This window comes from Motacilla alba, chromosome 17, assembly GCF_015832195.1.
Source record: "Motacilla alba alba isolate MOTALB_02 chromosome 17, Motacilla_alba_V1.0_pri, whole genome shotgun sequence".
NCBI lineage: Eukaryota > Metazoa > Chordata > Aves > Passeriformes > Motacillidae > Motacilla > Motacilla alba.
The window spans coordinates 8,700,257-8,725,807 of NC_052032.1; the positions used below are offsets into that span (position 1 = coordinate 8,700,257).

The 25,551-nt window shown below is 50.4% G+C and overlaps 3 protein-coding genes across 4 annotated transcripts; all 3 read left to right on the forward strand.

Annotated features, from left to right (window-relative positions):
- Positions 1 to 802: 802 nt before the first annotated feature.
- Positions 803 to 14,369, forward strand: SNAPC4 (small nuclear RNA activating complex polypeptide 4). The gene is made up of 23 exons (XM_038156058.1): positions 803 to 1,030; positions 1,919 to 1,962; positions 2,291 to 2,461; positions 2,816 to 2,941; positions 3,616 to 3,694; positions 4,193 to 4,274; positions 4,783 to 4,887; positions 5,344 to 5,416; positions 5,682 to 5,846; positions 6,049 to 6,196; positions 6,491 to 6,597; positions 6,864 to 6,958; positions 7,113 to 7,207; positions 7,481 to 7,566; positions 8,027 to 8,428; positions 8,813 to 8,902; positions 9,113 to 9,356; positions 9,446 to 9,516; positions 9,833 to 9,931; positions 10,149 to 10,176; positions 10,603 to 12,650; positions 13,119 to 13,249; positions 13,881 to 14,369. The coding sequence occupies exons 1-22, from the start codon at positions 865 to 867 to the stop codon at positions 13,236 to 13,238; spliced, it is 4,644 nt and encodes a 1,547-aa protein (XP_038011986.1). The 5' UTR covers positions 803 to 864; the 3' UTR covers positions 13,239 to 13,249; positions 13,881 to 14,369.
- Positions 14,370 to 15,897: 1,528 nt separating this feature from the next.
- CARD9 (caspase recruitment domain family member 9) lies at positions 15,898 to 22,319 on the forward strand. 2 transcript variants are annotated; one of them, XM_038156056.1, is made up of 13 exons: positions 15,898 to 16,295; positions 16,559 to 16,781; positions 17,110 to 17,247; positions 17,588 to 17,913; positions 18,305 to 18,484; positions 18,645 to 18,794; positions 19,055 to 19,183; positions 19,280 to 19,471; positions 19,999 to 20,040; positions 20,611 to 20,656; positions 21,271 to 21,341; positions 21,913 to 21,989; positions 22,181 to 22,319. In XM_038156056.1, the coding sequence occupies exons 2-13, from the start codon at positions 16,598 to 16,600 to the stop codon at positions 22,275 to 22,277; spliced, it is 1,632 nt and encodes a 543-aa protein (XP_038011984.1). In that variant the 5' UTR covers positions 15,898 to 16,295; positions 16,559 to 16,597; the 3' UTR covers positions 22,278 to 22,319. The 2 variants fall into 2 exon arrangements, with proteins under 2 accessions (XP_038011984.1, XP_038011985.1); XM_038156057.1 differs by having other exon boundaries at positions 16,110 to 16,781; positions 19,058 to 19,183.
- A 105-nt stretch (positions 22,320 to 22,424) lies between these two features.
- On the forward strand, positions 22,425 to 24,459 carry DNLZ (DNL-type zinc finger). The gene is made up of 4 exons (XM_038156059.1): positions 22,425 to 22,723; positions 22,892 to 23,014; positions 23,421 to 23,560; positions 24,124 to 24,459. Exons 1-4 carry the CDS (start codon positions 22,460 to 22,462, stop codon positions 24,293 to 24,295), a joined length of 699 nt encoding a protein of 232 aa, XP_038011987.1. The 5' UTR covers positions 22,425 to 22,459; the 3' UTR covers positions 24,296 to 24,459.
- The last annotated feature ends 1,092 nt before the right edge of the window (positions 24,460 to 25,551 follow it).

Below are 25,551 nucleotides of genomic sequence, written 5' to 3' on the forward strand. Positions count from 1 at the left end.
GGGAGCGGCAGCGCTGCTGCTGCGGGGCCGGAGCGCGGCCCCTCCTCGCGGGCTCCCGCCGTGCCCCGGCTGCGCTCGGCTCCCGCCGCCGCTCCGTGCTCTGCCTGCGGAGGGGAAATGCCCGTGGGCCGGCCGCCGCTGGCCGTGTCGCGGTGTCGCGGTGCCGTTACAGGCCGTGTCCCGCTGCCACTGAAGGCCGTGTCGCGGTGTCGCTGTGTCGCGGTGCCATTACAGGCCGTGTCGCGGTGCCGCTGAAGGCGGTGTCCCGGTGCCGCTGAAGGCGGTGTCCCGGTGTCGCCGTGTCCCGGTGCCGCAGTGCCGTTACAGGCGGTGTCCCGGTGTCGCCGTGTCCCGGTGCCGCAGTGCCGTTACAGGCGGTGTCCCCGTGCCGCCGTGTCCCCGTGCCGCCGTGTCCCGGTGCCGCCGTGTCCCGGTGCCGCCGTGCCGTTACAGGCGGTGTCCCGGTGCCGCCGTGCCGTTACAGGCGGTGTCCCGGTGCCGCCGTGTCCCGGTGCCGCCGTGCCGTTACAGGCGGTGTCCCGGTGCCGCCGTGTCCCGGTGCCGCCGTGCCGTTACAGGCGGTGTCCCGGTGCCGCCGTGTCCCGGTGCCGCCGTGTCCCGGTGCCGCGGTGCCGTTACAGGCGGTGTCCCGGTGCCGCCGTGTCCCGGTGCCGTTCCGGGCCCAGCCCGGGCCGATCTCTGCGGGTGCCGGGCCCGCCCCTCCGGCCGTGCACGTGCGCCGAGCCCCGTCCCGATTGGCTGCGCAGTGTCACGTGCCGGGTCAGCTGACGCGCGCTCGCAGCAGCGATTGGCGGAGCGGAGCGGGGGGCGGGGCTGGCGCGGCCCGGGAGCGGCGGTGCCGCCATGTCCCGCGGGCCGGGCCCGGCCGGGGCCCTGCGCTCCCCTCAGGGCCGCGACCTCGATGCGGAGCGGGAGAAGATCCGCCGCGAGATTGAGCAGCTGGAGCGCAGCCTGCAGCCCGGCGGGGCCGACATCCAGCTGCCCGTGTCCGACTCCAGCCTCAGCTCCGGTACGGGTTCGGGGGGCTCGGGGCGCTGCGGCGGTACCGGCGCTTTGCTCGTTCCTTCCGCAGCCGGACACCGGCAGCGGTGCGATGGCGGGGCCCGAGCGGGCCTCACAGAGCGCTGTGTGAGCCCAGCGCTCGCTGTGGGAGCGGAGCGGTTGGTGCAGCGGGAGCGGCGCTGCCCGAGCGGCTGCAGCCCCGGGGCTCGGCTCCTGCGGCTCCTGCCGGGAGTGTGTGCCTCACCGGGCTCCTGCCGGGAGTGTGTGCCACACCGGGCTCCTGCCAGCCCTCTGTGCCACACCGGGCTCCTGCCGGGAGTGTGTGCCGCACCGGGCTCCTGCCCTGCCAGCCCTCTGTGCCACACCGGGCTCCTGCCGGGAGTCTGTGCCACACCGGGCTCCTGCCGGGAGTGTGTGCCTCACCGGGCTCCTGCCGGGAGTCTGTGCCACACCGGGCTCCTGCCGGGAGTCTGTGCCACTCCCGGCTCCTGCCAGCCCTCTGTGCCACACCGGGCTCCTGCCCTGCCAGCCCTCTGTGCCCCTCCCGGCTCCTGCCCAGGGGCTGCTGTGCCAAGTTTGTGTTGTCTTGACTTGGAATTGTCACTTGGCTCTCACCCAGGAGCCTCTCATGTGCAGGACCACCGTTCAGCTTTGCTGTGCTTACCCTGAGCTGCTCGTTTTTACCTTCTCCAGAACAACAACAAAGAAACAAAAAGCACAAAGGGACTATAACAATACATTTTTTACTTAACATCCTTGTCAGTATCCAAACCCACTGATGGTCATGTCTGAGCTCCCTCTGGTGCTTTTCCCTCTGTGCTTTAATTGAAAAGATTTTAAAACTTTCCTTTTATCCCACTGCAATCAGCATTTTTGTGTTTTGTTTATCTAACAGATGGTGATGATGAAGATGATGATGAAGATTCTTATGCTGAAATGGTAACTGTTTCCTCTTTAAATATATATTAATATATTAATATTAAGTATATTAAGTATATATTTCCTTCTCTTGAAGGGAACAGGAGGGAGGGAAACCTCACCCTGCTCTGGGGAAATCCAGGCACTTGCCTTGGCTTTGAGCTCAGTAAAACCTGGATTTGGGGTGTTCCTGCTCAGGACTTTGTTATCCAGGCTCAGAGGCCTCCCTGCACCCCCACACAGCAGCTTCAGCTGAGGAAGGGCTGAGCTGCAGCGCTGCTTGTCACACAGCTGCTTTTCAAACAGCTGCTTTTGTCTCTTTCTCCCTAAATGCCTTATCTGCCTCAAGGAAGTGGAAGTGGAAGGAGAAGAAGACAGCAGTGATGATGATGATGATGACATTGAAAGCCTGCCCCAGGATCCAGAAACCTGCCTGCAGATGAACCACGTGTACCAGGACGTTATCCAGGAAAAGATAGAGGAGGTGGAGCTGCTCATTGCACAGAACAGAGCGCAGCAGGTGAGCCCAGCAGGAGTGAAATGCTCATTCCTGAGCTTTTCTGGGTTGCTCTTTGCCATCCTCCCTTCCCCTCCAGCCCAGGTGGTTTGTTTAGCTGATGATTCCATGCTTTCTTCAGTAAAAAATGGGTATTTTTGTTATATTTCAGCTTGCTGTGGCAAGTTAGTATTTTACTACACTTAGAATCATCTGCACTGTGCAAACTCAGCAAGTTCCAAATCCTGCCTTTGACTCCTGCAGTGATTTTGCAGATGTGAGCCCTGCCTGGGGTGTTTGTGAGGGCTCAGCCTCCACTCTCTGAAATCAGCAATTTGGAGCAGACACTGATGCTGTTCATTCATTCTTGTCTTGCAGAAGGAAATCATGGGTGAGCTTGATGGTTCAAAAAAAACCAAGGCAGGAGATGGCAGAAATCTCCCAGCAAATGTGTTTTTGGGTCATTTTATGAAGCCATACTTTAAGGATAAAATAACAGGAATTGTAAGTAAATAAAAGCAGCTTCCAGACTGATGTGTCTTCAGTGCTGGTTGTACTGTTTGTGTGTGTGAACTGTGTTTGACCTGTTCTCATTTCAGGTGTGTAACTGATGGTCACTCCTCATCTGAAACCTTTTCCCTCTCACTTGTCACTCTCCCTCTTTTGGAAATGTTTGTTCAGCCCTGTGAGGTGTGGGGAGTGGAATTGCAGCCACCAGGGGCTTGAGCATTCCTGGGTTTAACTTGAATTGTCTTCATTTCCATCACCCAATTCCATGGTGCTCTTTAAAGCCCTCACTGAAATGTGATTGGCTGTGAAGCTGAGTTTTCTCAGTTTCTGATATTTTCTGTATTTTTTTAATATTTTCTGGAGCAATCAGTAGTACTTTTTAATGTGTTTTTAAAAGGCCATCAAAAAAGGAGATCTTGGCTTTTTGTGGTAGCCAGGATGTCAACTATCATCATCCATATATTAATATATTCAAGCAATCACTGGCAATATCTCAATTTAATTAAATGATGTACCTGTGAGCTCTTGCTCACTAAGCAGTGTGAGTGTGACAGTTTGTGCAACTTTGAGTCTCCAGTTCTTTTTGTAGCAGTTCATGCTGGAGTTTTAAGAAGAAGCAGTGATTCTGTCTGACTCTCAGTGTATCTAACCCTTCTACTCCTCATCAGGGCCCTCCTTCCAATGAAGAAGCCAAGGAAAAGGCAGCTCAGGGCATAAAATCCTTTGAACAGCTGCATTCAGCCAAGTGTAAGTAAGTCTGGCTGCTGCTCAGTGCTCTAGAACAGCTATAACCTGTATGTATTAATATAAAAAATGTGTGTGTTCATAGTGCTCGTGTGCGTGTGTTCCTCTTTGCAGTTAAACATCAGCACCTCTGCCTGACTCACTAAAGAGTTGTTACAAGGGAATGGGGTGCTCTGTAAATTATTTCAGCGAGTCAGTAACGACTCCTTTTATCATTTGTTCTGCTGATCAGCTCCTGTGAGCCCTCCTGAACCAAGTAAGGTGGTGCAGCGAGGGTGAGGGCAGTTCAAGGGACACCTGCAGCTCCAGATGCTCACGGGGTGATTCCTTTCTTGGGGTCCCTTTGGAGATCCCAGTAACACCGAGCCAGAGGCTGTGCCTTGCCCAGGTCTGACACAGCGTCGGTGCTTTATGCAGGGAGCTGCAGGCCATTCCCTGGGAGCCCTGGCTGTCTCCTGGCCGTGGTTCTGCACTGATGGCTGGCTGCTCTGTCTGGTTTAGGGAAAGCTGCAGAGAAGACCCTGCTGCAGAAATCCGTGGTGAGCGACCGCCTGCAGCGCCTGCTCCAGCCAAAGCTGCTCAGGTGAGTTCTGCCCCCAGATCCCCTCTCCTCCTGCTGAGAACCTGCATGGCAAAGGAGGAGAAGGAACATGTGCAGATTTCCCCTTCCTCCAGCGAGTTCCTGTGTTAATTGCTTGTGTGTGGGGGGGTTTACCATCTATTCTTGCCATTGGCACTGTGGGGTAACTTTAAAATACTTTGCAGGGCTTGGAGCTGAAATTGTGGTGTGTGCAGCAAGGGATTTCTGTGCTGGGGCTGGCACAGTCTTTATGGCTGTTGCAGCAACCAGTAGTTCTCTGTGTGAACACCAAAATGGTTTATCTGAAACCTGCTGTGGGTCAGGGCTTGCATTGAAGAGGAAAAAAATATGGCAATGAGTGGGAAATCCTGGGAGAACAGTTTAGTGTGGAAATAAACCTGAAGGGAAGAATGATGCTGATGGGGAAGGTGTCTCTGCTGTACATCTCCTGATGCCATTGACCTCATTCCCTTCTGTCCTCTTAAGTAGTGATAAAAATGTCTTTGAACAGGTTGAGTTATTGGAATCAGAAACTGGAGAAAATCAAGACCGAAACAGAAAAGGAAATCTTGGAAAAGCAAATCAAAGACTTGGAGCAAGAAATAGAGGCAATTAAGTAAGAAGTCTTTCTATGTTTTTGGAGGAAAATGAAATGTCTTAGAGTTTAGCTGGAAAAGTTCCCTCCTCCTGCTTCCAGATGGGTCGTTGGTGTTGGGTTGTAAAATGTAGGTGCTGCTGTGGCTCTGCAGCTCTTCATCTCCACAGTTCTTCACTAAGAAATGTGTTTGGGTCTTGATACACAAAGTGCCTGCACCCAGTGTAAAGGGGCTGCTTTAAATGGTTCTTACTTTAGCAACAAAGGAGCAGAGCTCGGATTTTTTTCATAATTTTGAGCTTTTGCTCATGAACAAATCTGGAGCAACATGTTTGGATATGGCATTAATTGTTAGCCCTGCTAATCAGAGAGTTCAGGTCTTGTGGGAGGCATAAGATGAGGCAGGATCAAGAAGACAAAGTGTTTCATTAACCATTTAATATGATTCTTTCTTCCTTTTTGTACCTTCTGCTTTAGCCAACTCCCAGAAAGTGACTTAATAGGAAACAGATTCGACGAGCATGACTGGGACAAAATTTCAAACATCCATGTGAGTTGGGAGATCAGCTGTTTTATTGCTTCTGATCTCTGGGTCCTTCCTCTTGAGAATCACCTGATCTGGTTTGCATCCAGTGTTTCCATCTTGCATTTCTCCAAGCTGACTGTTAAGTGATCTCAACTTGTTAAATTTGGTGATTCAAGTCTGGAAAACTTGGCAGTAAGACATATCTGGAATGCAAAATTCTGGTTTTCCTGTTTGTCCAGGTGTCTTAATCCCAGCTAGGACACTAAACATATTTTTGTTGTTTTTTTAGTTTGATGGACAACGTAGCTCAGAAGAACTGAAGAGGTTTTGGCAAAACTGGGAGCACCCAAGCATCAACAAAAACGAATGGGCTGAGGAGGAGCTGGAGAGGCTGAAGCAGATAGCTGCTGAACACGACTACCTGGACTGGCAGGCCATTGCCCAGGAGCTGGGGGTAAGCTCTGAGCTGGCGAGTTGGTTCATTCTACCTTTACTTTGCCTCTTGTCAGGTTTAAAAAACAATGTTAATGCTAATTCAGGGTTAATTAATGCTTTCTGGGGAGTGTAAAGAACAGTACCAAAAAGGTTTGGTGCTTTAGCTTTTTCCCCTCATAAATAACTAATTACCTGCTTCTCTCTGGTTTCCCTCTATTAAGACAAACAGGACACCTTTCCAGTGCTTGCAGAAATACCAAATCTATAACAAAGACTTGAAAAGGAAAGAATGGACCAAGCGTGAGGATCGGATGCTTTTAGAGCTTGTTCAGGAGATGAGAGTGGGAAGCCATATCCCATACAAGAAAAGTAAGTGGCCCACAAGTGACAAACCTTTCATTCACTGCAATGCTTCACTCTCCCATTCTCTTTTCCTTGGTGATCTCTGCCTTTCCTGTACCTATCTGGAAGTTTCATTATATCAGCAAGAACTTAATATCTCTTGGAACCTTTATCCATACTGGAAATTTGGTTGAAACTGGCAGAGCACCATTTTTTAAGAGATTAAAGTGCTTCTTATGGCAATCACTGCTTGCGACTGTTGTCCAGAAAAAGAAAGAAATGTTAATTACAAGAGAGTTAAATAAACCTTGTAATTTCCAGTTGCTTATTACATGGAGGGAAGAGATTCTGCTCAGCTGATTTACCGCTGGACGAAGAGTGTGGACCCCAGCTTGAGGAAAGGACCCTGGACAGCAGAGGAAGATGCTGTAAGCTCCATTCTCTGGGCCTGGAATTGCAGGGTGGGAATGTTGGACTGCTGAGCTGTGGCATGGCTGTAGATCTGAGCTTTAGCAGTGGCACAGAGGAGTGTGGAACAGACCAAGGTGGGCGCTCCTCAGCTCAAGAGCGCTTAGAAGCTTCTAAACAGTTTTGTCCAGAGATTTGCACAGGAAACAAACAGAAGTGCTGCTGTCTCAGGCCTGTTAGGGTTGATCCTGGTGGGGATTTCAGCTCTTGCTCTGCCTGCACACAGATGCTGATGGCTGCAGTTAAGAAGTACGGGGGGAAGGACTGGTACAAAATCCGGAGGGAAGTGCCGGGCAGGAGCGACGCCCAGTGCCGGGACCGGTGAGTTCAGGCCAGGTGCCAGCCCCTGCACGAGGGAAAGCTGTGCCTGGGAATGCTGGGTTTGTTCAGCCTTGCAGCCTTCCTTCAGCCAGGGATGGTCTGGTTTTTACAAGCAGGATCGAATGTTCCTGACTGTGATGTTTTCATTCTGAAGGTATTTAAAAGTATTGCACTGGGATGTAAAGAAAGGCAAGTGGAGCTTGGAGGAAGAGGAGCTGCTGATTGAACTGGTTCAAAAGCACGGCCTGGGTAGGTGTTTCTGTGGCTTGATCTGTAGAAGTTTAGAGGTGTCATTGAGGTTTTCTCTTCTTTCATTGTAAGCCCTGCAGGCTCTGCTTTGTACTGATGATTGCAACTTCTTTGTGTGGTGTGTTGTGGGTATAAAGGATTTGAGATCCATTCATGCAGTAACTCTCTTATCCAGGGAGATCTATAACATGTGTGTAATGGCTGCATTGAAAGGCCTGTTGCTCAGTTTGTGGCACAAATCAAAATGTTCTGCACCCTCTGCATGCTTTTCAGGTCGCTGGAGTAAAATAGCTTCAGAGCTGCCACATCGGACTAGTGCCCAATGCCTGAGCAAGTGGAAACTCATGATTGGCTCTGAGGTATTGTGGCCATCCTGCTATGTCACAGTCCCATCTCTTCAATTCAGTTTCTCTAAACTAAAAGTGGAATCCTGTGAAATCAATTAAAAAATTGACATTGATTTCATACAATCAAAGGTTTTGTTGTGGATTTCACAGATTAATTTTTTGGTGGGTAAAGCAGCCTTTGCCCTGAAGGGCTGAAGTTAATTTGCTGTATATTTGTGTATTATCCAGAATCCTTTCCTGCCTTGAAATGCCTGTAAGAATGGGATATATGTAGGTTTTCATGTCTGTACCTCATGAGTTGCCAGTTTTGGTCCCAGGCACTCAAGAAATTCTGACTGCTTAAGACCATATTAAAGATGGTCTTGTTTCCAAAATCTTGCTTCCTTTGGGAAAGGGAAACATTCACATTTGAGAGAGTTGCAAGGCAGGGGTGAACACTGACTAAAACTTGTGTGTGCTTGTTTTGATGAAGAAGAAAAGATCTGGGGCAGCCAAACGGCGCCACGCTGAGGAGAGCTCCAGCCCTTCAGAGAGCAGCAGCAGCGAGGAGGACGTGGAGCTGGAGCTGGCAGACAGCTCAGAGGAGGAGAAGGTGACCACGAGAAAGGGGCACTTTGCAGTCCCCAGCATCGACCTGTGGATACCAACAAGGACAGACACACAGGAGGCAATCAGAGACAGATACCAAATCCAGTCCCTCCTCTCTGCTGCCAGGGCTGGCACAGGGAGCAGCTGCAGTGACCTTCCAAGGGCAGGGTGTGATGGAGACAGAGCTGCTGACAAATCATGTGAGCTGAGCACCGTGCTGAGGGGCATTGCACATGCCTATTCCACAGATGTGCTGGTGGAGAATCCAGCAGAAGTGATGGCCAAGGTGAGCTGGGATGGGAGCTTGGATCAGGAGTTAGAAGGGAAGTGCAGCTGCTGCCGTGAGGGCAGGATGTGATGAGCAGATAACATCTTGCTGTTCATTCCCTTGTGGTGTTAAGTCAAAAAATGTGAAGATAATTACCCAGTAAATTCTGGGGTTTGGTAGATTCCTCACACAAAAGCTTCTGTGAAATGGGCATTTCACAGAAATGATGTTGTGATGATGCACAAGGATTAAAAGAGAAGGTCTCCAGAGTTGATTTCATTTAATAAGATACCTTCAACAGCAGGAATGTTGAGAACTGGTACCCGCTGTGCATATCCAGTGCAAATCATTTTTACTGAGTGACTTTCCCTCCTGTATTTTCTTCTGTTCTTTCATCTTTAGGCTTCCCAGTGTGGAAAACACGTGCTGCGGGTTAGCCTGGAGGATGTGAGGACAATATTAAGGAACAACACGAGCTTCCAGAGAAAACTGGTGAGAACCTCTTGTGTCTTGTCTGCTCTTATGATGTGAGCACTGCCAGGCTGTGCTTAGTAGGAATTTATTTTTATATAATCACAGATATTGCACTGTAATCCCAAGAGGAAAAGCTCACAGATTTTTGTCCCGTGAATGGTTTGTCCTGGGACTAATGGCGGAACCTTCCTCATGGGAACTCTTAATTGTGTATTTTTTCCTTCATAGCAATTAAAGATGCTGAGACCTCCTGTCAGGCTTTTAGCCCAGCCCCCTGGAGTGGGTGCAGCTGTTGGCCAGGATGCCCAGGGGCTGCAGGAGCTGCCCAGGAGAGCTTGGCGCTGGAACAGGGAGCAGTGGAGGAGGATGAGCCTGGACAGGAAGCTGCTGATGGCAGTGACCCCTTGGGTGGGCAATGTGCTGCTGCCCCGCACCCTGCAGGCTGGCAGGATGGCTTTCCACCAGACAAAAGGTACTGGAGACCCATCCTGCCTTTGTCCCTACTTTCTGATGTCTTCTGAGTGATTTCCCAGCTGATTTTGGTGTTGGATTTCTTCCCAGCTGCTGCTATTCATGAGAAGTTAAAGTCAGTCAGTCTCACCAGCACTCCCCTGTTTGCACTGCTCATTCAGGTAAGTTTTACTGTCTCAATAGCATTACCTGCTTTCAAACAGTGGGAGTCTCTTTTTCACTATTTGAGGTTTAAATAAATGGTTTCTCTTTGTTTCTTTAACAATCTAATTATTGGACTAATCTCCCTCATGGTTTGTATAGGAAATTTCTTAAATAAGTACTGCATCCAGAGTCTGATCCTGCCAGGGCTTTTCCTCTGTAAAATATCCCCAGAATCTTGCATGTGAAGCATGTCCCATCTGCCTTGCTTTGTCACTGACCCCACCAATACATTTTTGTTCTCATTTGAATGTTAATGAAGCTCTCACCTTGCAGCTCCTCCAGATTGATACCAAAGGCTGTATGAAGATTATTCAGGAGAGGAAGCTGAGGGAGTTGGAGCTGCTTAAGGCTAATGCAAGGAGCCCTCAGCAGGTATTGTGGTTTTAAGCTTTCCCCACTGAAATCTTGATTAAAAGAAGCACTTTAATTTATATGTGTGTTTGCTGTTTTGGTTCAGAGGCAGAATAAAATGCTGGCTGTATGGCCATTTGTTCAGGAGGTGACAGATGTGAGTTTGATTCACATCTGTGCTGTTTTAATCATCTTTAAATTTATCAGAAGTATAATATAATATATATTTTTTTTACAGGCTTCCCAAAATACAGAGACTTCTTCAGGTACCTACCAGAACATTTATTTTTGTGATGTGCAAGAACTTTCACATAATTCAGCACTGTTACATTAATAACCAGTTTAACTGAAGGAGAACTTTGGGGGACAAACCTGCATTGTCATGCTCATTTTTGCTAGCTCTTGGATCTTTAAGCATGTTCCCCTTTGGTAAGGACTGGAAAAAACCTTGGAGGGCAGGGGTATCAGTGGCTCTGGACCACTTCAGTGGGCTGTTAGGGTGCATTCCTGGCCCATCTCTGATTTCTGGGAGCAGTTACCCCTTGTTCAGCTGTGGGGACATGGCTTGGTTCAATCAGGACTGGAGTGTTGTAGGAATTCTCACAAACGGGAATTTTGCCACGTTCTTTGATGTTTAATGAGAAATGGCTTCTGGAAATGATGTTCATTCATTGTCATCTTATCCTCCACAGGCAGCTCCTCCCGAGCCTGTTCTCAGAGGAATTCCCAGCAGGGCATCCCAAAGGGGGCTGTCAGGAGAGCACGGGCCAGCCCCACCGTGGCCTCGGAGAGCTGTGCCCCCGCTGTGCAGGGAGCTCCCCCAGCCCAGGGGCAAAGGCAGAAGCCGAAAACTGTCTCAGAATTGCTGCAAGAGAAGCGTTTGAGGGCGTCCCAGGCCAAGGCAGCCATGCAGAGGACAGTGCTGGTTGCCCCACAGGTGCTGCTTTCAGGGCCTTTGATAATCCAGCACCCAGCACAGCCAATCTTGCCCTCTGCACAAGCAGGGAGCACACCTGCAGCGACAGATAGCCAAGTACAGGGTTCACCAGTGCCCACAAGGACTTGTGCTGCAGGTTCTGCTTCTGCTCCTGGGCCTGAAAACCATTCCTCAGCAGTGCCAGAAACTGGGGAGAGCCCTGGCTGCTCACAAGGGACAGATCTGCAGTCAAGAAAGGAACTAAAAAAGGAAGTTCTGGAAAGCAGCCGTGAAGGAAGGGGTTCTCCAGGTGCGAGTCCAGCTGCAGCAGAGAAGGCCCCAGACCAGGGAGGGTGCAATGGTCAGGGCACAGCCAGCAGCTCAGCTTCAGCAGTGTTGCAAAACCAGGCTTTTGTGCCTCAGCAGATCGCAGTGGTGGCTCTTGGCCTGGAGTCTGGCACCAATAATTTGTCCCTTTCCACACCAGTCACCTGTGAGCTGAAGAGTAACGGGCCACAGCAGAGGCCAGTCAGCCTGCTGCCTGCTCTTGTCGCTCCAGAAGCTGCTTCTCCCCTGATTCCCAGCAGCATCCTGCCCTTCAGGTGGGTTGTAACCCCCCAGGGCCTGATCCCCAGCACTGTGCAGACTGTGGTGGGTGTTCCCCAGGGAATGCCAGCTGCTCCTGGGGGAAGCCAGGGTCAGACAGCTGTGACTTCCAATGGCAGTGTCTCTGCTTTGGGAGGGACTCCTGTACCAGCTGAAGCAAATCCACCTCAACCCAGCAGTGCAGAGACAAAAGGGCCAAGTTCCCAGCTGGCAGGAGTTCCTTTGGGAAAAGCAGCTGACCAGCCCACAGATCTCTTACCTGTGACCCTGGTGAGTCCTGGATACACCACATCCAGCGTTTCTGCTGTAACCCCTGCGTGTTCAGATGGCTCCTCTGCAGCTCCAGCTGCCCCTGCAGCTGCCAGCCCAGCCCTGTTTGCCGTGCTGCTGCCCCAGACACAGCCCCCTGCCAGCACTCAGGGCTCTGATTCCCAGCCTGTGCCCAGTCCCACCAGCCTGGGGAGGAGCAGTGACTCCACCACAACAAACGGATCATCCTCCAATCCAGGCAGCACCAGGAGAGGGGTTGTGCTCTTGCCAGGAGCTGCAGCTCCTCACAGCAGTGTCCCAGGGAGCTCTGCCTGCTCTGGGGCCCAGGCACTGAGGAACAGACCCATTGCCTGCAAACCACCGAGTGCTGACGTGCCCCCCCAGCCAAGCACCTCCCGTGCACAGAAGAATCTCCTTGACTTCAGCCTGATCTCCCTGGAGGACCAGGGGCTGGTGAAGGAGTGGCTGAGTGGGAAACAAGGGGTTCAGGTGCCATCGCTGCAGACCAGGCTGCCTTATCTGCCACCTTTCCTCTGCAGCATAAAAACCCTCTCAAGGCTCCTTCTGCAGAAAACGGCTCTGGAGGAGCAAGCAGCCTCTCTCCTGCCCTCTGAGGCCACTGGGGATGGGGGCACTGGGGATCTTGTCCAGGCTATTGGAGAACTGGTGCAGCAGAAACTGGGTGACAACCCTGCTTACCTCCTGCTGAAAGCCAGGTTCCTGGCAGCCTTCACACTCCCGGCTGTCCTGGCAACTCTGCCTCCTCCCAAAGTGACAACAACTCTGTCAGCCATCGGGAAGCAGCTTGAGGAGAGTGATGACGAGGAGTGGCAGCGTGAGAAAAAAGTGTTTGAGGAACAGAGTTGTGGGAATGGATTAACAGGAGTACAGGAGGACTGGAGACTTGGGGATGAGCCTGGAGACAAATATGCTGATTTACTAAATCAGGTAAAGCAAATTCCAGAGGCTAAAAGCAGAAAATTCCTGCCAGATAAATATTGCACTGGAATCCAGGGGGAAGCCCCCACTGTTCTTAAGTGTAACAGAAATTTGGGCTTTTTGAATAAACACAGTTCTACAACTGCTGAAAGGAAAAGCTCTGCAGCTCAGCTGGGAGGGTGAAAGCCCATGGTTTATGTAGCACCTTAAAATTGCCATGACAGTTCCCAGAACTGGGTATCAAAGCTCCTTTCCCCTTTCTGTTTATAATCTCCTCTTGCCTTTTTGAAACCAGGCCTTTGTTTTCACTCTGTGAACTGATGTTTTGTGCCTTCTCTGCCATTGGTATTGGAATGTTGTCCCATGCATCATCAAAGACTGTTTTAGGAATCTTGCTGAGCTCCCTAAATCAGGAAGGTGGCTGAAGGGGTTGTTTGTAATTCTCGTGGTGTTGATCATCTCCTGCTTCTGTTGCAGGGCACGGGGGCTGAGGAGAGCCCTGCTCTGTCTGCCCTGGGCTCCTGCACTGATGTGGCCGATGCCAGAGCTCCCCAAAGCAGGAGAAGTACCCGCTTCAGGAAGAGGAGGAGGACATGAGAAGGAGATGTGTTAGTAGCTCCTCAGTGGTTTGTACATCTTGCTGAGAAGCTGAACCACATTTGTCTGCGGTTCAGCTCAGACAATGACTCATGACCCCAGGAAAGGACTGAAATGATCTCTGCTCTTGTTCCCCGAGGACACAGAGTTCTGCAGTCGCCATCAAGCACAGCCTAAGGCTGATAATATTTTGGGGAGAGGGAAAGTTGATGTCTCTACAATAAAATTATATATAAACTCATGAAATTCAAACATTTGGCAGCCTTTTAGTTCATGCCCTGAACCCTACTTAGAATGCACCTAGTTGGTAGCACTCTACAGGCTTGACAGTGAAGTTAATTTCTTTAGTACTTCATTTTTGAGCATCTTGGTGGGGTTTGGGATTTATTTCCCCTATTTGGCTTCATTTCTGTGCAGTTATTACAGGCCACCTTCTGCAGGGTTCAAATGGGTGATGTCCTGATACCTGCTGGGGCTTTTGGTGCACTGGATGGAATGAACATGAGCAGTGTTTGATTCACATGCTTGTCAGATGAGACTGGTTGGAGATTTTTTTTCTCTTGAAAATTCATTTTAGGAACTCCAAAAGGGCAACTTCCCTGTAAAAATGTGTGACTGATAGCTTTTTGTCCTTTGTTACAGGGGTCACTGGCATGAGCTCTGCCTTTTGCATGGCAGGAGGAGATCATCTTTGCACTGTTCACCTTTACCACTTCCAATGCTGACTGGATGGACCCGGGGAAGAGGAAAATGCTGGATTGATTTTCCCATCCCTCAACAAAATCTGCATCTATGGGCAAGGTTTAAAAATGAAGGAAACTGGCTGGAGGGAAATCTTTCAGGCACAGACTTCTTCTCTTTCAAACTCCCACCTGCCATAGATTCTGAGGGGAGATATTGCTGGAAATGTGGGGAAACAAGCAATGGTGGTTATTTATTTCCTTCTTGTGTTGTTTATGTGAATGTTTATCCATGTTCAGAATATGTTAATTGGGTGGTTTTTAGTGCTGTGGCAGTGGCTTTGCTTGGTAACTGACTGAATACTGTGGAATAAGCAGCAGATTAATTTTGTATCAAAATGACTCTTTAAGTATTTGTTGAAATACAGATGTTTTATTTTTCTCACTTAAAAATTACTGATGTGTTCTATGTGGGTTTTTTCCCTGATAAATAGTGCTTTTAATAATGTGGGTATGAGAGTGATTGCTAATGAGAAAAGTGAAGTTTTCAGGCTGCATGAAAACCAGGGAAAATAGAGGGAATGAATATTCATGTGCCTAAAACTGCAGGATGAATTAGGATTCTTCCTTGATTCTTCCACAGCCTGCCCTGTACAGACATCACAAATCACTTTAAAAAAACTTGTTTCTTCATTTATAACCCAGCAATTTCTGTCTCGCAGAGAGAGGTGCAAGGTTAGCTGAGGCAAAGCTGATAAAATCTAGAGGGAAAGTGCTGTGGAAGCTTCATTCCACTGCACTGCCTGAGCTCCCCTGAGTGCAGCGGGGAGTTGGGAGTTTGAGCTTTTCCACGAGGGCTCTTCAGGCAGAGCTGGGGCAGAGGGTCACTGGCTGCCAGTGCTGCTATAATTTGGTGTCAAGACTTTATGGAGCAAAAGGAATGACTGTGGAAGGCTCTCCTCTTGCAGTGTACTTTGTTTTCCATAAGCCTCTGTAGATACCAGTTTTCCAGGAAATTCAGCTGTGGCAGGAGCTGCTCCAGAGTTGTGGGTGCTGTGCCCAGGCTGTTACAGTGAGGACCTGATGGGAAAGGTGAGCTGTGCTCTAAATGATTGTTGGCCTTTGCAAATGCTGATGAAAAGACGCCCTTGGCATTTATTTGTGGGGAAACTGCGTAAGCAGCAGCTGGCTTTGTCCTTTTTCAGGATGAAATTGATTTGTCACTAGAGTAAAACCTCCCCAGGCTAAACTGATCAATTAACAGACACACTGATTACCTCCAGCAAGGGCACAGCTGACACAGGTACTGCATCTTTTTTTAGTGTAAAGCTAATTGAATGACAAGAAACACAGGCTGGAAGAATCTCTGAGCATCTCTGCCCTACTCCTAAGGATAACATGGAAAAACTCTCCATGAACTTAGAAAGCAGAACAAAGAGGGGAGTGGGAAGCTGACGGGAACATGTGTCACGCTGCCATGGCATCAGAGCCTGTGTGCTCTCCAGGCTTTTTATATAAAAAAAAAAACAGATCTGAGTTCAGCTCCAGGGCTGTGGGAAGGGGGGAGGCAGGCTCAGGTCTTCTGGTGCTGCTCAGCATCATCACAATGGCATTATCAGCATTATCTCATAACCCAGCTGCTTGCTGGGCTCCTTTGCTGCTGCCATGGCCACAGCCTGTCATTTGGCAATCATGGGTGTTGTTCCTTGCTTTGCCAGGACTTGATTCCCTTTCCCTTTCTTGTCATAATTATGCTGGAAGCTTGAGGACATCCAAGATTAGAGGCAGCAATATAGAAATCACCCTTTTCAGCTGAAGAGACCTGTGTCTAAACTGAGAGTGAGTTCTTGCTGCCTAATGTTTTCCTGGAGGAAGATGTTAACAGCTGGAAAGCCTTCGAAGAGCCTCTTTCTTCAGATTTTGTGGCTTGTTTTGTCCCCTGCAATCAGCTGCACACACCTATGGCTGTGACTTTGGTTCTTTTTTTTCGTTCTTTTTTTCGTTTTCCACTGCCCAAGGAAACCTTCTGCACCCCAGCGGGTCCCTCAGTGGGACAGATTAGAAAACAAAAGCAGAATTAATCTAAAATCACTGCTTACGTGTGGCTGCTGACTCACAATGCCATTACCATCTTTCTCCTCCCCTTTCACCCATTCTGGCTTCTGCTTTTTTTATTTATCTCTCTTTTTCTTTTCCTTCCCTTTCCTGTCTCAGGGTATGGCTGAGTAGTTTCCCCTTTTTTCTCAAAGCAGTTTTGTTCCTGGAGTTATCTTTTCTCTAGCCAGAATACAGAGGGAGGCTGCACCCCAGACAGGTTTTCTCAGAGCCAGGACACAGGAGGAGAATCGAGGAAGCTTTTGTGACTGCAGAGGTGAAGGTTGGTGATACAGAACGATATCAACAGGGAATAAAAGTTTATTTCACAGCTCTGAGGTAAAGTGTCAGCTCCTGTGGGTGTTAGACAGGACACAGGGATCTCACATGCTGGGAGGTGGAGAAGGAAGAGTGAGCTGCTCGTAAAGCAGAGTCAACAGCTAATTAGGACACTTCTGCATTCTCAGTCCTTGGTTTCACCACCACTGCCACGCTGCTCCGAGGGCCTCAGGGGCTGCTTGGGGTTTTTTGGTGTTTTTTTTCCAGACAGGACGACGTTGCTCACTGATTCCCCTCGCTGCTGACATGCTGGAAGAGGATAATGATGAGACCTGTTGGAATAACCTGGAGAACTTCCGTGTGAAGCTGATCTCAGTGATTGACCCTTCCCGGATCACCCCTTACCTGCGCCAGTGCAAAGTGCTCAGCCCTGATGATGAGGAGCAGGTCCTCAACGACCCCAGCCTGGTCATGCGCAAGCGGAAGGCAGGTGGGAGCTCTTCAAATCCTTCTGTGGAGTTTCCAGGCCGTTGGTTTGGGATTGGCTGGGGAGTCAGACACTGGAAGGGCTGCCCAGGGAGGTGCTGGTGTTTCCCTCCCTGGAGGTGTTTAAACACTTGGTGCCATGGTCTGGTTGACAAGGTGGTTCAGTCACAGGATGGACTTAATGATCCCAGAGGTCTTTTCCAACCTAATTTATTCTGTGATTGGATCTCAGGGACTTTTGTATGTGGAGGAAGTGAAGCTATTTTTTTTTTTTAATGTTACAAACAGAGAGGGAAATAACTGAATAGAATATCCTGTTGCCATGATTTCAGGTGTTCTCCTGGACATTCTTCAACGAACAGGACACAAGGGCTTTGAGGCATTTATGGAGAGTCTTGAGCTTTATTATCCCCAGCTGTATAAGAAAATAACTGGCAAAGAGCCCAGCAGGGTTTTCTCCATGATTATAGGTAATGTTTGTGTTCTCAACAACAGCTCTTCCTTTGGTGCTGCTGAGCAGAGTCAGGAGCATTCCCTGCCTTGCTCCATGTGTGCTTTGAAGGGTTCTGGGAAGAACAGCCCTGGTGCCACGGGCTGGACTGGGGAAGAGGAGGAGGAAGCAGAAGGATGAATTCTTCCTTCTGCCTGTTGTGTCAGTGACTCTGGTGCAGGAAGGCACAGAGCAGAGAGGCACAGCAGGGATAATTTGGTCGAACACCGTCAGGGTTGGCTGCAGTGCTATGGAGGGGAAGCTGAGCTCTGTGTGTGCCTAGCCAGGACAGCAGAGAGTGACCCCTGCCCCCCTAACAGACACGGCTGGCGAGTCTGGCCTGAGCCAGGTGCTGATGAACGAGATCATGAAGCTGCAGAGCGCGGTGCAGGAGGAGCGGCGCAAGGCGCAGGAGCTGGCGGTGTGGCTGCACTCCAAGGAGGACACCCTCAGGGAGATGTGGGTCAGGGACAGCCTGCTCCGCAAGCACCAGGAGCGCGCCCAGAGGATGAAGGAGGAGAGGGACAGCCTGAGCAAGGAGCTGCGCAAGTGCAAGGACGAGAACTACAGCCTGGCCCTGAGCTACGCCAAGCAGAGCGAGGAGAAGAGCGCGGCCCTCATGAAGAACAGGGACCTGCTGCTGGAGGTCAGTCACAGTTCCTCCAGCTTCCCCTTCCTACCTGACCCTGGAAGGCTGGGCTGAGCACCTCGTCTTTGCCAAGGATGCTCCAGTCCAGCAGGAAGCACTGAGCATCTTTTCTAGAACGTGTCTTTGTGGTCCCTAGCTCAGCCCTGCAGGCCTGAATTTTACAAGCTGTGCTGTGAATGATGACCAGACTTGCCCTCACTCAAGGCTGCTCTCACAAAGGCAGCACAGGAACATGTACCTGTTAGCACACAGGCAGGACTCTGGGCACAAAACTTTGAGGAAAACAGCTGGGGAGAAACCCGCCCTGTATTTGGCTGGGGAACAGAGAACTGGTTTTGCAGGCCAGAGCTCTCTCCTTGGTCCTGCTGAGCTCTGAACCTTCTCGTAGATCGATCAGCTGAAGCACAGCCTCATGAAGGCTGAGGATGACTGCAAGCTGGAGAGGAAGCACACCATGAAGCTGAAACACGCCATAGAGCAGCGCCCCAGCCACGAGGTGGTGTGGGAGATCCAGCAGGAGAAGGAGCTGCTCTTGGCCAAGAACCAGGAGCTGGAAAACACTCTCCAGGTTGGTGGGGTGGTTGAGTCAAGGGACTGTTTGTAGCAGCTGGGGCAGCAATGCTGCAGTGAAGATGGTGGGGATCAGCTGTTGCCCAAGAGCCCTGAGGGGAGAGAACTGATATGGAGTTAGATGATGGCTCTGTCTCATTTCTTCCTTTGTCCTGCAGGTTGCCAGGGAGCAGAACTTGGAGAAGAGCCTCTCCAAGGAAACTCTGGAGAATGACAGCAGCCAGACTGTGGAGGAGCGCCGGGAGCTGGTGAACACCATTTACAGCCTGCGCAAGGAGCTGCGCCGAGCCAAGGTGCTGCAGGACAAAGTAGGTGCTGCTGTTCCAGTCCCTGCTGAGGCTCATGCATCAGACAGGCAGGAGAAGCACCTGCAGTGTCCTGCCTGTGGAGCAGAGCAGCTGCTCAGGAGCAATCCCTGCTGTAGTACCTGTATTTCAGCACTCTGTGGCAGCTGACAGCTCAGACAGCCCATGGAGCTCTGGCCAGAGCAATCTGTGGCACAAAGCAGGGGTGGGGACAGTCTGGTTCAGGCTCTGCCCGCAGGCAGGTGCTTTTAAACTTGTCTCAGCAGTTTGCAGAGGAAAAAGAGGTGCTGGAGTTACAGTGCACATCTCTGAGGAAGGACTCCCAGATGTACAAAAAACGGATTGAAGCTGTCCTGCAGCAGATGGAGGAAGTGGCTTCGGAGAGAGACCAGGTGATAAAATATTCCTCACTGCTTTTCACTGCTTTTTGGGCAGCCAGTGCCAGCCTGTGTGTGCTGTTGACTGCCCTGTGTTGTCCCCCTGCACAGGCTCTCCTGACCCGGGAGCAGTTCCACATGCAGTATTGCAAGAACCTGGTGGAGAGAGACGCCTACCGCAAGCAGATCCGGGAGCTGGGGGAGAGATGTGACGAGATGCAGCTGCAGCTCTTCCAGAAGGAGAGCCAGCTCCTGGCCACCGAGGCCAAGCTGAAAAGGCTGCAGCTGGAGCTGCCCACTCTGGTATAGCTCTCCTCCCCTTGATGGATTGGGAAGCTGAGGATGGGGTCAGACTGTGGCTGTTTCCAGGCTTGGCGCCTGAGCAGCTCCAGCTCATCAGGGGGTGAACACCTGCCTGAGCCACCACCAAAATTAATTCAAACCATTGCCATGCAAATGCTGAGTTTAGAAAATGAAAGATGTGATGGTCTCTATCACCCCACCCTGGTTTCAAGCATGGTAAAGCTGGACAGATGCAAGCTCAGGCCATCTGTGTTTGTGTTTGGAGCATTTCCAAAGGTGGTGAGGGGTTCCTCAACTACCAAAGAGTGACTCTATTTAGAAACTGGATGTGAGCCATTTGGATGAAAGGGGGAGCTAAGTTTTCTGGAACTAAATTAGATATATTTTAGTGCACAAGATGCCATATTAATTTTCTTGAGTGGCCAGACAGGAGTGCAGGAGTTCTGTGTTTTGTGGAGCTCTAAGTCTCCTGTATGTTCCCTACCTTGCTTATGAGGAATGATCAGTCTTTACTGGTTTTGTTTCAGACCTCTGACCTGGATGACTCCTCCTCCAGAGATTCCCAGGAAGTGAGTAGGGTTCCTTGTTTACCTTTCCCTTTCCTCTGGGATGGTTTCATGTTCCTCACATGTGCTCAGCTCCCCAGGTATCAGCAGTTTTCAATGGCTCAGGCTCATTTCAGTCAAAAAGTCCAGAGGCAGCAGGACAGTGACAGAACCTCCCTGTGTCCTGAAGTTCTAAGTGCAGGACAAAGCTATGGCATTAGTCAGCAAGATTTGTTGAGTCTAAGCAAATCAAGGGAATTTAATTATTTTTGAGTTGCTTTTAATTGTCTCTCTTGTGTGAGAAAAGGCAAAAATAAGTCTTACCCTGGGGCCACCTGTAGTAAAGAGTTTCACTTAGTTCATAACTTCAGTGAGGGAGTGATTGTCACATTGTCTGGAGGCCAAAGGAAGCTGGATCTATTCATGGAGGAGAAATCCATGAGCAAATCTGTAACTCCTGGCTGTCTGCTGTTTGCTGGCAGCAACAGGGAGAGAGAGGTTGGTTCTAGCATGTCCTGGCTTTTATATTCCTTTATCTGTTCCTACAAACTGAGGGGCAGGTCTGATGTTCTTGCTCTGTTTTCTGCCCCACAGCTTGTTCTTCACAGTCACCTGGATGAAGATACACAGACAACTAAAAGTAAGGGGAAAACACTTGAGTAGAGCTCTGGAGAGGATGGTCCATTGTGTTTTGCTCTCCTGGAAGATCTAAATGATCTTTTCATTCATTGCGATGGGAGATTTTTCACTAAAACCAAACAGCACTGATCCAAAAAGGCTTTTTTTTATTATTCTGCCTTGCTCAGTTCAAAAATATATATTGTAACACCTGATCATTGCAGGAGGAGTTTCACCAAAATAGGGTCTGGTGTGAAGGGCTATGATATTCACAAGCTGGGGAGCAGGGACAAATGATGGATAAAATAACAATTAACACATTTCTCACAGTAGCTTCAGAGGAGCTGCTTGGCAGAGGTTTGTTTTGCTCCTGCTGAAGTTGGAAGTGGAAAGCTCTGTCTCTTTCTGAGGGAGGTGGGGAACTCCACCATCCTGAGCAAGATTCAGGGCTCAGTTAAAATGAGAAGTGACTTGTGATGGATAACAGGAGGAGTTCTGAGTGCTTTGGGCTTGTTTCAGTTCTGCTGTGGACTCTGCAGTTACATCACAGCTCTTCTGTTGGAAGAACTGCTGAAGGGAGAAGTTACTTTGCAATGGCAACTCTGACTAAATCTGATTTTTTTTTTAATCTTTCAGAAGATTGCCTGGAAGTACAAAACCAGGAACTCAGCCCTCAAGAGAGCCATCTGCCCCCAAAATCACCAAGTGTAAGAGAATCTTTGTGGGCTCTTCTTTACTATGACTGGGGTTTGTGATCTTTAATATTCTCATTAAGGATGGATTTACCAGCTTGGAGAAGCATGTCAGCAGCTCCTGCTTTTCCAAACTCTGAGCATTTAGTGCAGAATCCACCCTCCAAAAAGGGTGAGCTCTGAACAGCAAAACATTTACAGTGGACATTTCTCCATCTGTGTATAAAAACTTCTAATTACTTTCTGCCCTTCATCTCTGAGTGGGGATGTTTTCCAGTGTAATTACTGCAGAATTACTGTTGCTGCAGAAAACAGACTCCCAGAATTACAGATGCTGAGGGAATAAATGTAGTAAAACTGTGTGAAACAGCAGCATTACCACTCTGCACACACAGTAAAGAACCTGCTGGTACTTGACTCTGCAGATGCAGGAAGCAGCCTGGTGTTAACAGTGATCTGATCAAGAATAAATTAGTAGGATTTTAGTTTGGTTTTTTTTTTCTTTTTTTTTTTTTCCATTTCAAGGAGTGTGGCTTGGCCAACGAGGTTTTAGTTATTTTTTTCTTTTTTTTTTTTCCATTTCAAGGAGTGTGGCTTGGCCAACGAGGAGCTGGCAGAAAAGGAGAGGAGGAGGATGAAGGACTGCTTTGAGCGTTACCGAAGGTGTGGGCTGCAGTAAGCAGGGCTAACCTGGAAACATCCATCGTTTGTATTTCCCCTTTCCTGTCCCCAAGCTTGATGCATGGAAGGCACAAAATGAACCACAAAGGGGACTGATGCATACTAACAGCATGAAATGCCGATTGTTTGCAGAAAACACTTTCTGAAAGTTCCATGTCTGGTGTTGTTTGCAGAAAAAGAGCAATGAGAAGGGCGCCCAAAGACCGGCACCACGAGGCGGATTGGGAGAACACCTCTGGCAGCGACAACACCGACACCGAGGGCTCCTGAGAGAGGGACAGCACTTGGAAAGGGACACCACCGACACCAAAGGCTCCTCAGGAGCCAATCTCTGAGGGAAACACCAGCTTCTGCAGGGTGCCTGTGCCTCTCAATTTCACTCACTACGGACTGTTTAGATTCGAAACCATCCAAACACCCATTTACGGAAAGCGCTACAGTGACACTATTGTATGGCTCTGACGGCCCCTCGGTCAATAAACAGGTTTAAATGCCTGCGTGTGACACAGGGCCGGGCTGAGCTGGTTAATTACGGGTTAATGCCCGACACCGCCATGGCCGCTGCCCGCACCCAACATGGCCGCCGCTGCCTCAGGGCGCGCCCCGCGCGCATGCGCCGTGCGATGCTGAGGGCGCTGCTCCGGGAGCCGCCGCCATGGCGGCCCCGCCGCCCCCCGCCCGGCCTGAGGGGCCCGGCCCGCACCGCCCCGGGAGCTGCCTGCGAGCCTGCCCGCCCGGCCCGCACCGCCCCGGGAGCTGCCTGCGAGCCTGCCCGCCCGGCCCGCACCGCCCCGGGAGCTGCCTGCGAGCCTGCCCGCCCGGCCCGCACCGCCCCGGGACGGCGCTGGGGCCCGGCCCGCCCGGCCCGCACCGCCCCGGGACAGCGCTGGGGCCCGGCCCGCCCGGCCCTTACCGCCCCGGGACAGCGCTGGGGCCCGGCCCGCCCGCTCTGCACCGCCCCGGGACCGCCGCCGGCCACGCACTATCGGCTGGTGTACACCTGCAAGGTGAGCGTGGGGCCGGGGCGCTCTGAGGGCACCGTCGCTGGGGTGGACTGGGGGCTCCTGGTGTAGCTGTTTTCTTAGTTTTAAACTTGCCAAGATTAATTCAGAATGGAAGAGCCCTCTGGAGTTTCAAGTGCAAGCTCCGTGTTGGAGAAGGATGTTCGGGGTCTTGTAAGTATCTCTGGGGGTGAAGATCCCACAGGCTCTGTGGATCCTCCTCATTAGGGAGAGCAGTGGAACCTCTCTCAGGCTTTGTGTCCTGGGCTGAACTCACGACATCCTAACATGATGGAGCTCGGGATAGTTAGAGGTGAGGGAGGGAAGACGCTTTTAATATCAAAAGTATTTTTGTCTGAAAAGTCCCAGGAGCTGCAGTTTTGGTACCCATAAAATCCACTTTGCTTTTCAGGTGTGCCAGACCCGCTCAGCCAAATCCATCTCTAAGGCCGCCTACCACCGAGGGGTGGTGATCGTGACCTGTCCCGGCTGCGGGAACCACCACGTTATCGCCGACAACCTGGGCTGGTTCTCCGACCTGGAGGGAAAGAGGTGAGTGTGCCAGCAGCATCCTCCTGACACCCTGCTCCTGCCTGCAGCTTCCTGAGATGATGCCTTATTTCGGTGATTTTTTTCCTAATGTGGCTCATACTAAAAACAAAGTTTCATCCAGTTCATTAAAACACACAGACTGTGTTTTCAGTCATTATAATTTGACTGTTGCTGTCTAGGATCCAAATAAATTGGTGTGAAGCTGCAGTAGAAACTTCACAGGGATCCTTAGTGGTGCCAGCGGGTGATTTGCTGTTCCCCTCAGGCTTTATCACTTCACTGCTGGGTTTCCTTGGATGTTTCAAGTGTGTAGATTGATCTGCTGTGGAACTCCAGTAATTTTAAACTTCCTGAGATACCTTTAAAAGCTTCTGTTTAGCTGTAATTGCTAAATCATTGATCCTAGTGGATGAGAGTGGTCCCAGAAGGTTTGGGTGGTTCTATGTGGTTAATTTTGGGTGGTTTTCCTGGTGATGTGGTTCCCTGCATGGTGTCAGCCCGGAGGGCAGCGTGCAGTGTGCCTTTGCTGTGGTGTCACTGCTGGTTCTCACATCCCTGTCCAGGAATATCGAGGAGATCCTGGCAGCCAGAGGGGAGCAGGTGAGACGTGTGGCTGGGGAGGAGGCGCTGGAGCTGCTGCTGGAGTGCTCGGCAGAGCCCAGGCCCCAAGCTCAGCTGGCCGAGGGGGACGACGGGGAAGCCCCCCCAGATCCTGGCAGCAAGGGACACACCTGACACGAGGGATTGTGGCCTGTGGGACAGATGTGACACGTGAGATTGTGGCCTGTGAGACGGACCTGCCATGTGGGATTTGGGACATTCTGCTTGCGTCAAGAGACTCTTCACCTTCATTCCCTGATTTCAACTGTTTCTAAAATAAACTCGGGTGTTGGGTTTTCTCTGTTGTGTGTCTTTGCCTTGTGTAGTTTTGCCCTTGATCAAGCTGATGTCTTTAGAGATATGTTGGTATCTTTCCTGGTACTTGTTTTGCTGACTTTCAGGCAATTTCTAGTGCCCCAGCAATGTCCCATGCCTGGCTTTGTTCCCTGCTCAGGAATTCTCTGTGTGTTTGACCTAGTGAGGTGCAGCTGGAGCTGGAGGTTTTAGGGATGCTCAGCTGTGGCTGCTGAGGAGAAGGGGCAATTTAAACCACCTGAGGAGATGGGTCCCAGAATCCTAAAGCCAAAATGACCCTGCAGGAGGGTCAGATCACCTGCTCTTAATGCAGTCAAGTGCTGCTTTTATCTGTTCTTTTGACCTCTTCCAGAGTTTTGTTTCTGTGTCCCTCCTGTCAGGGCTGACAGTTTTGTATTTTGATGGCACCAGAGCTCCAGCATGGGGGTTTTACCACTGTTGGTGAGGGGGAGTGTGTGAAGGCAAAATTAATAGTGGTGGAGCATGTGGAGAGAAGAAGAGGACCCAGAAAGTTGTCTTGGCAGATATTGAGGGGCTTATGAGTGCTACTGCAGTGTGTTGAGATTCGTTAGAAATGTAAAAAGAAATAAATGACAGATGTGGGAGTTTGTCAGCATGCAGCTCTGGGGTAGTGGTGGATCAGGCACTGAGATGATGATGTTGTGCTTTGTTAGGGCTTGTTCCCTGTGCACTGTGGAATACCTGCTTTCTTAGGGTTTTGAGCTTGCAATCAAAGACTACTTCAGTTTGGAAGAGCCTTCTGGAGGATTCCAGTTCAATCTGCTTGTCAAAGGAGGATATTCAGGATCTTGAATCATAACCTCTGTGGATCCTCCCCATCACTGAGCCACAGAAAGCTGTAAAACCTCTCTCAGCCTTTGTGTCTTGGGCTGAGCAAACCCACTTCTCTCAGCCTGGCACCTCCAGGTGCTTATGGTGCTTCATCAGCCACGGATTCAGTGAGGGCATTGCAGGCATTGACGAGTGTCCTTCATCTGGAGTGTTCAGAACAATCTTATTCGTGTTGCACTGTGTTGGGTCAGAGCACCAGGAAAGTTGTCGTGTTCCTCTGGGTG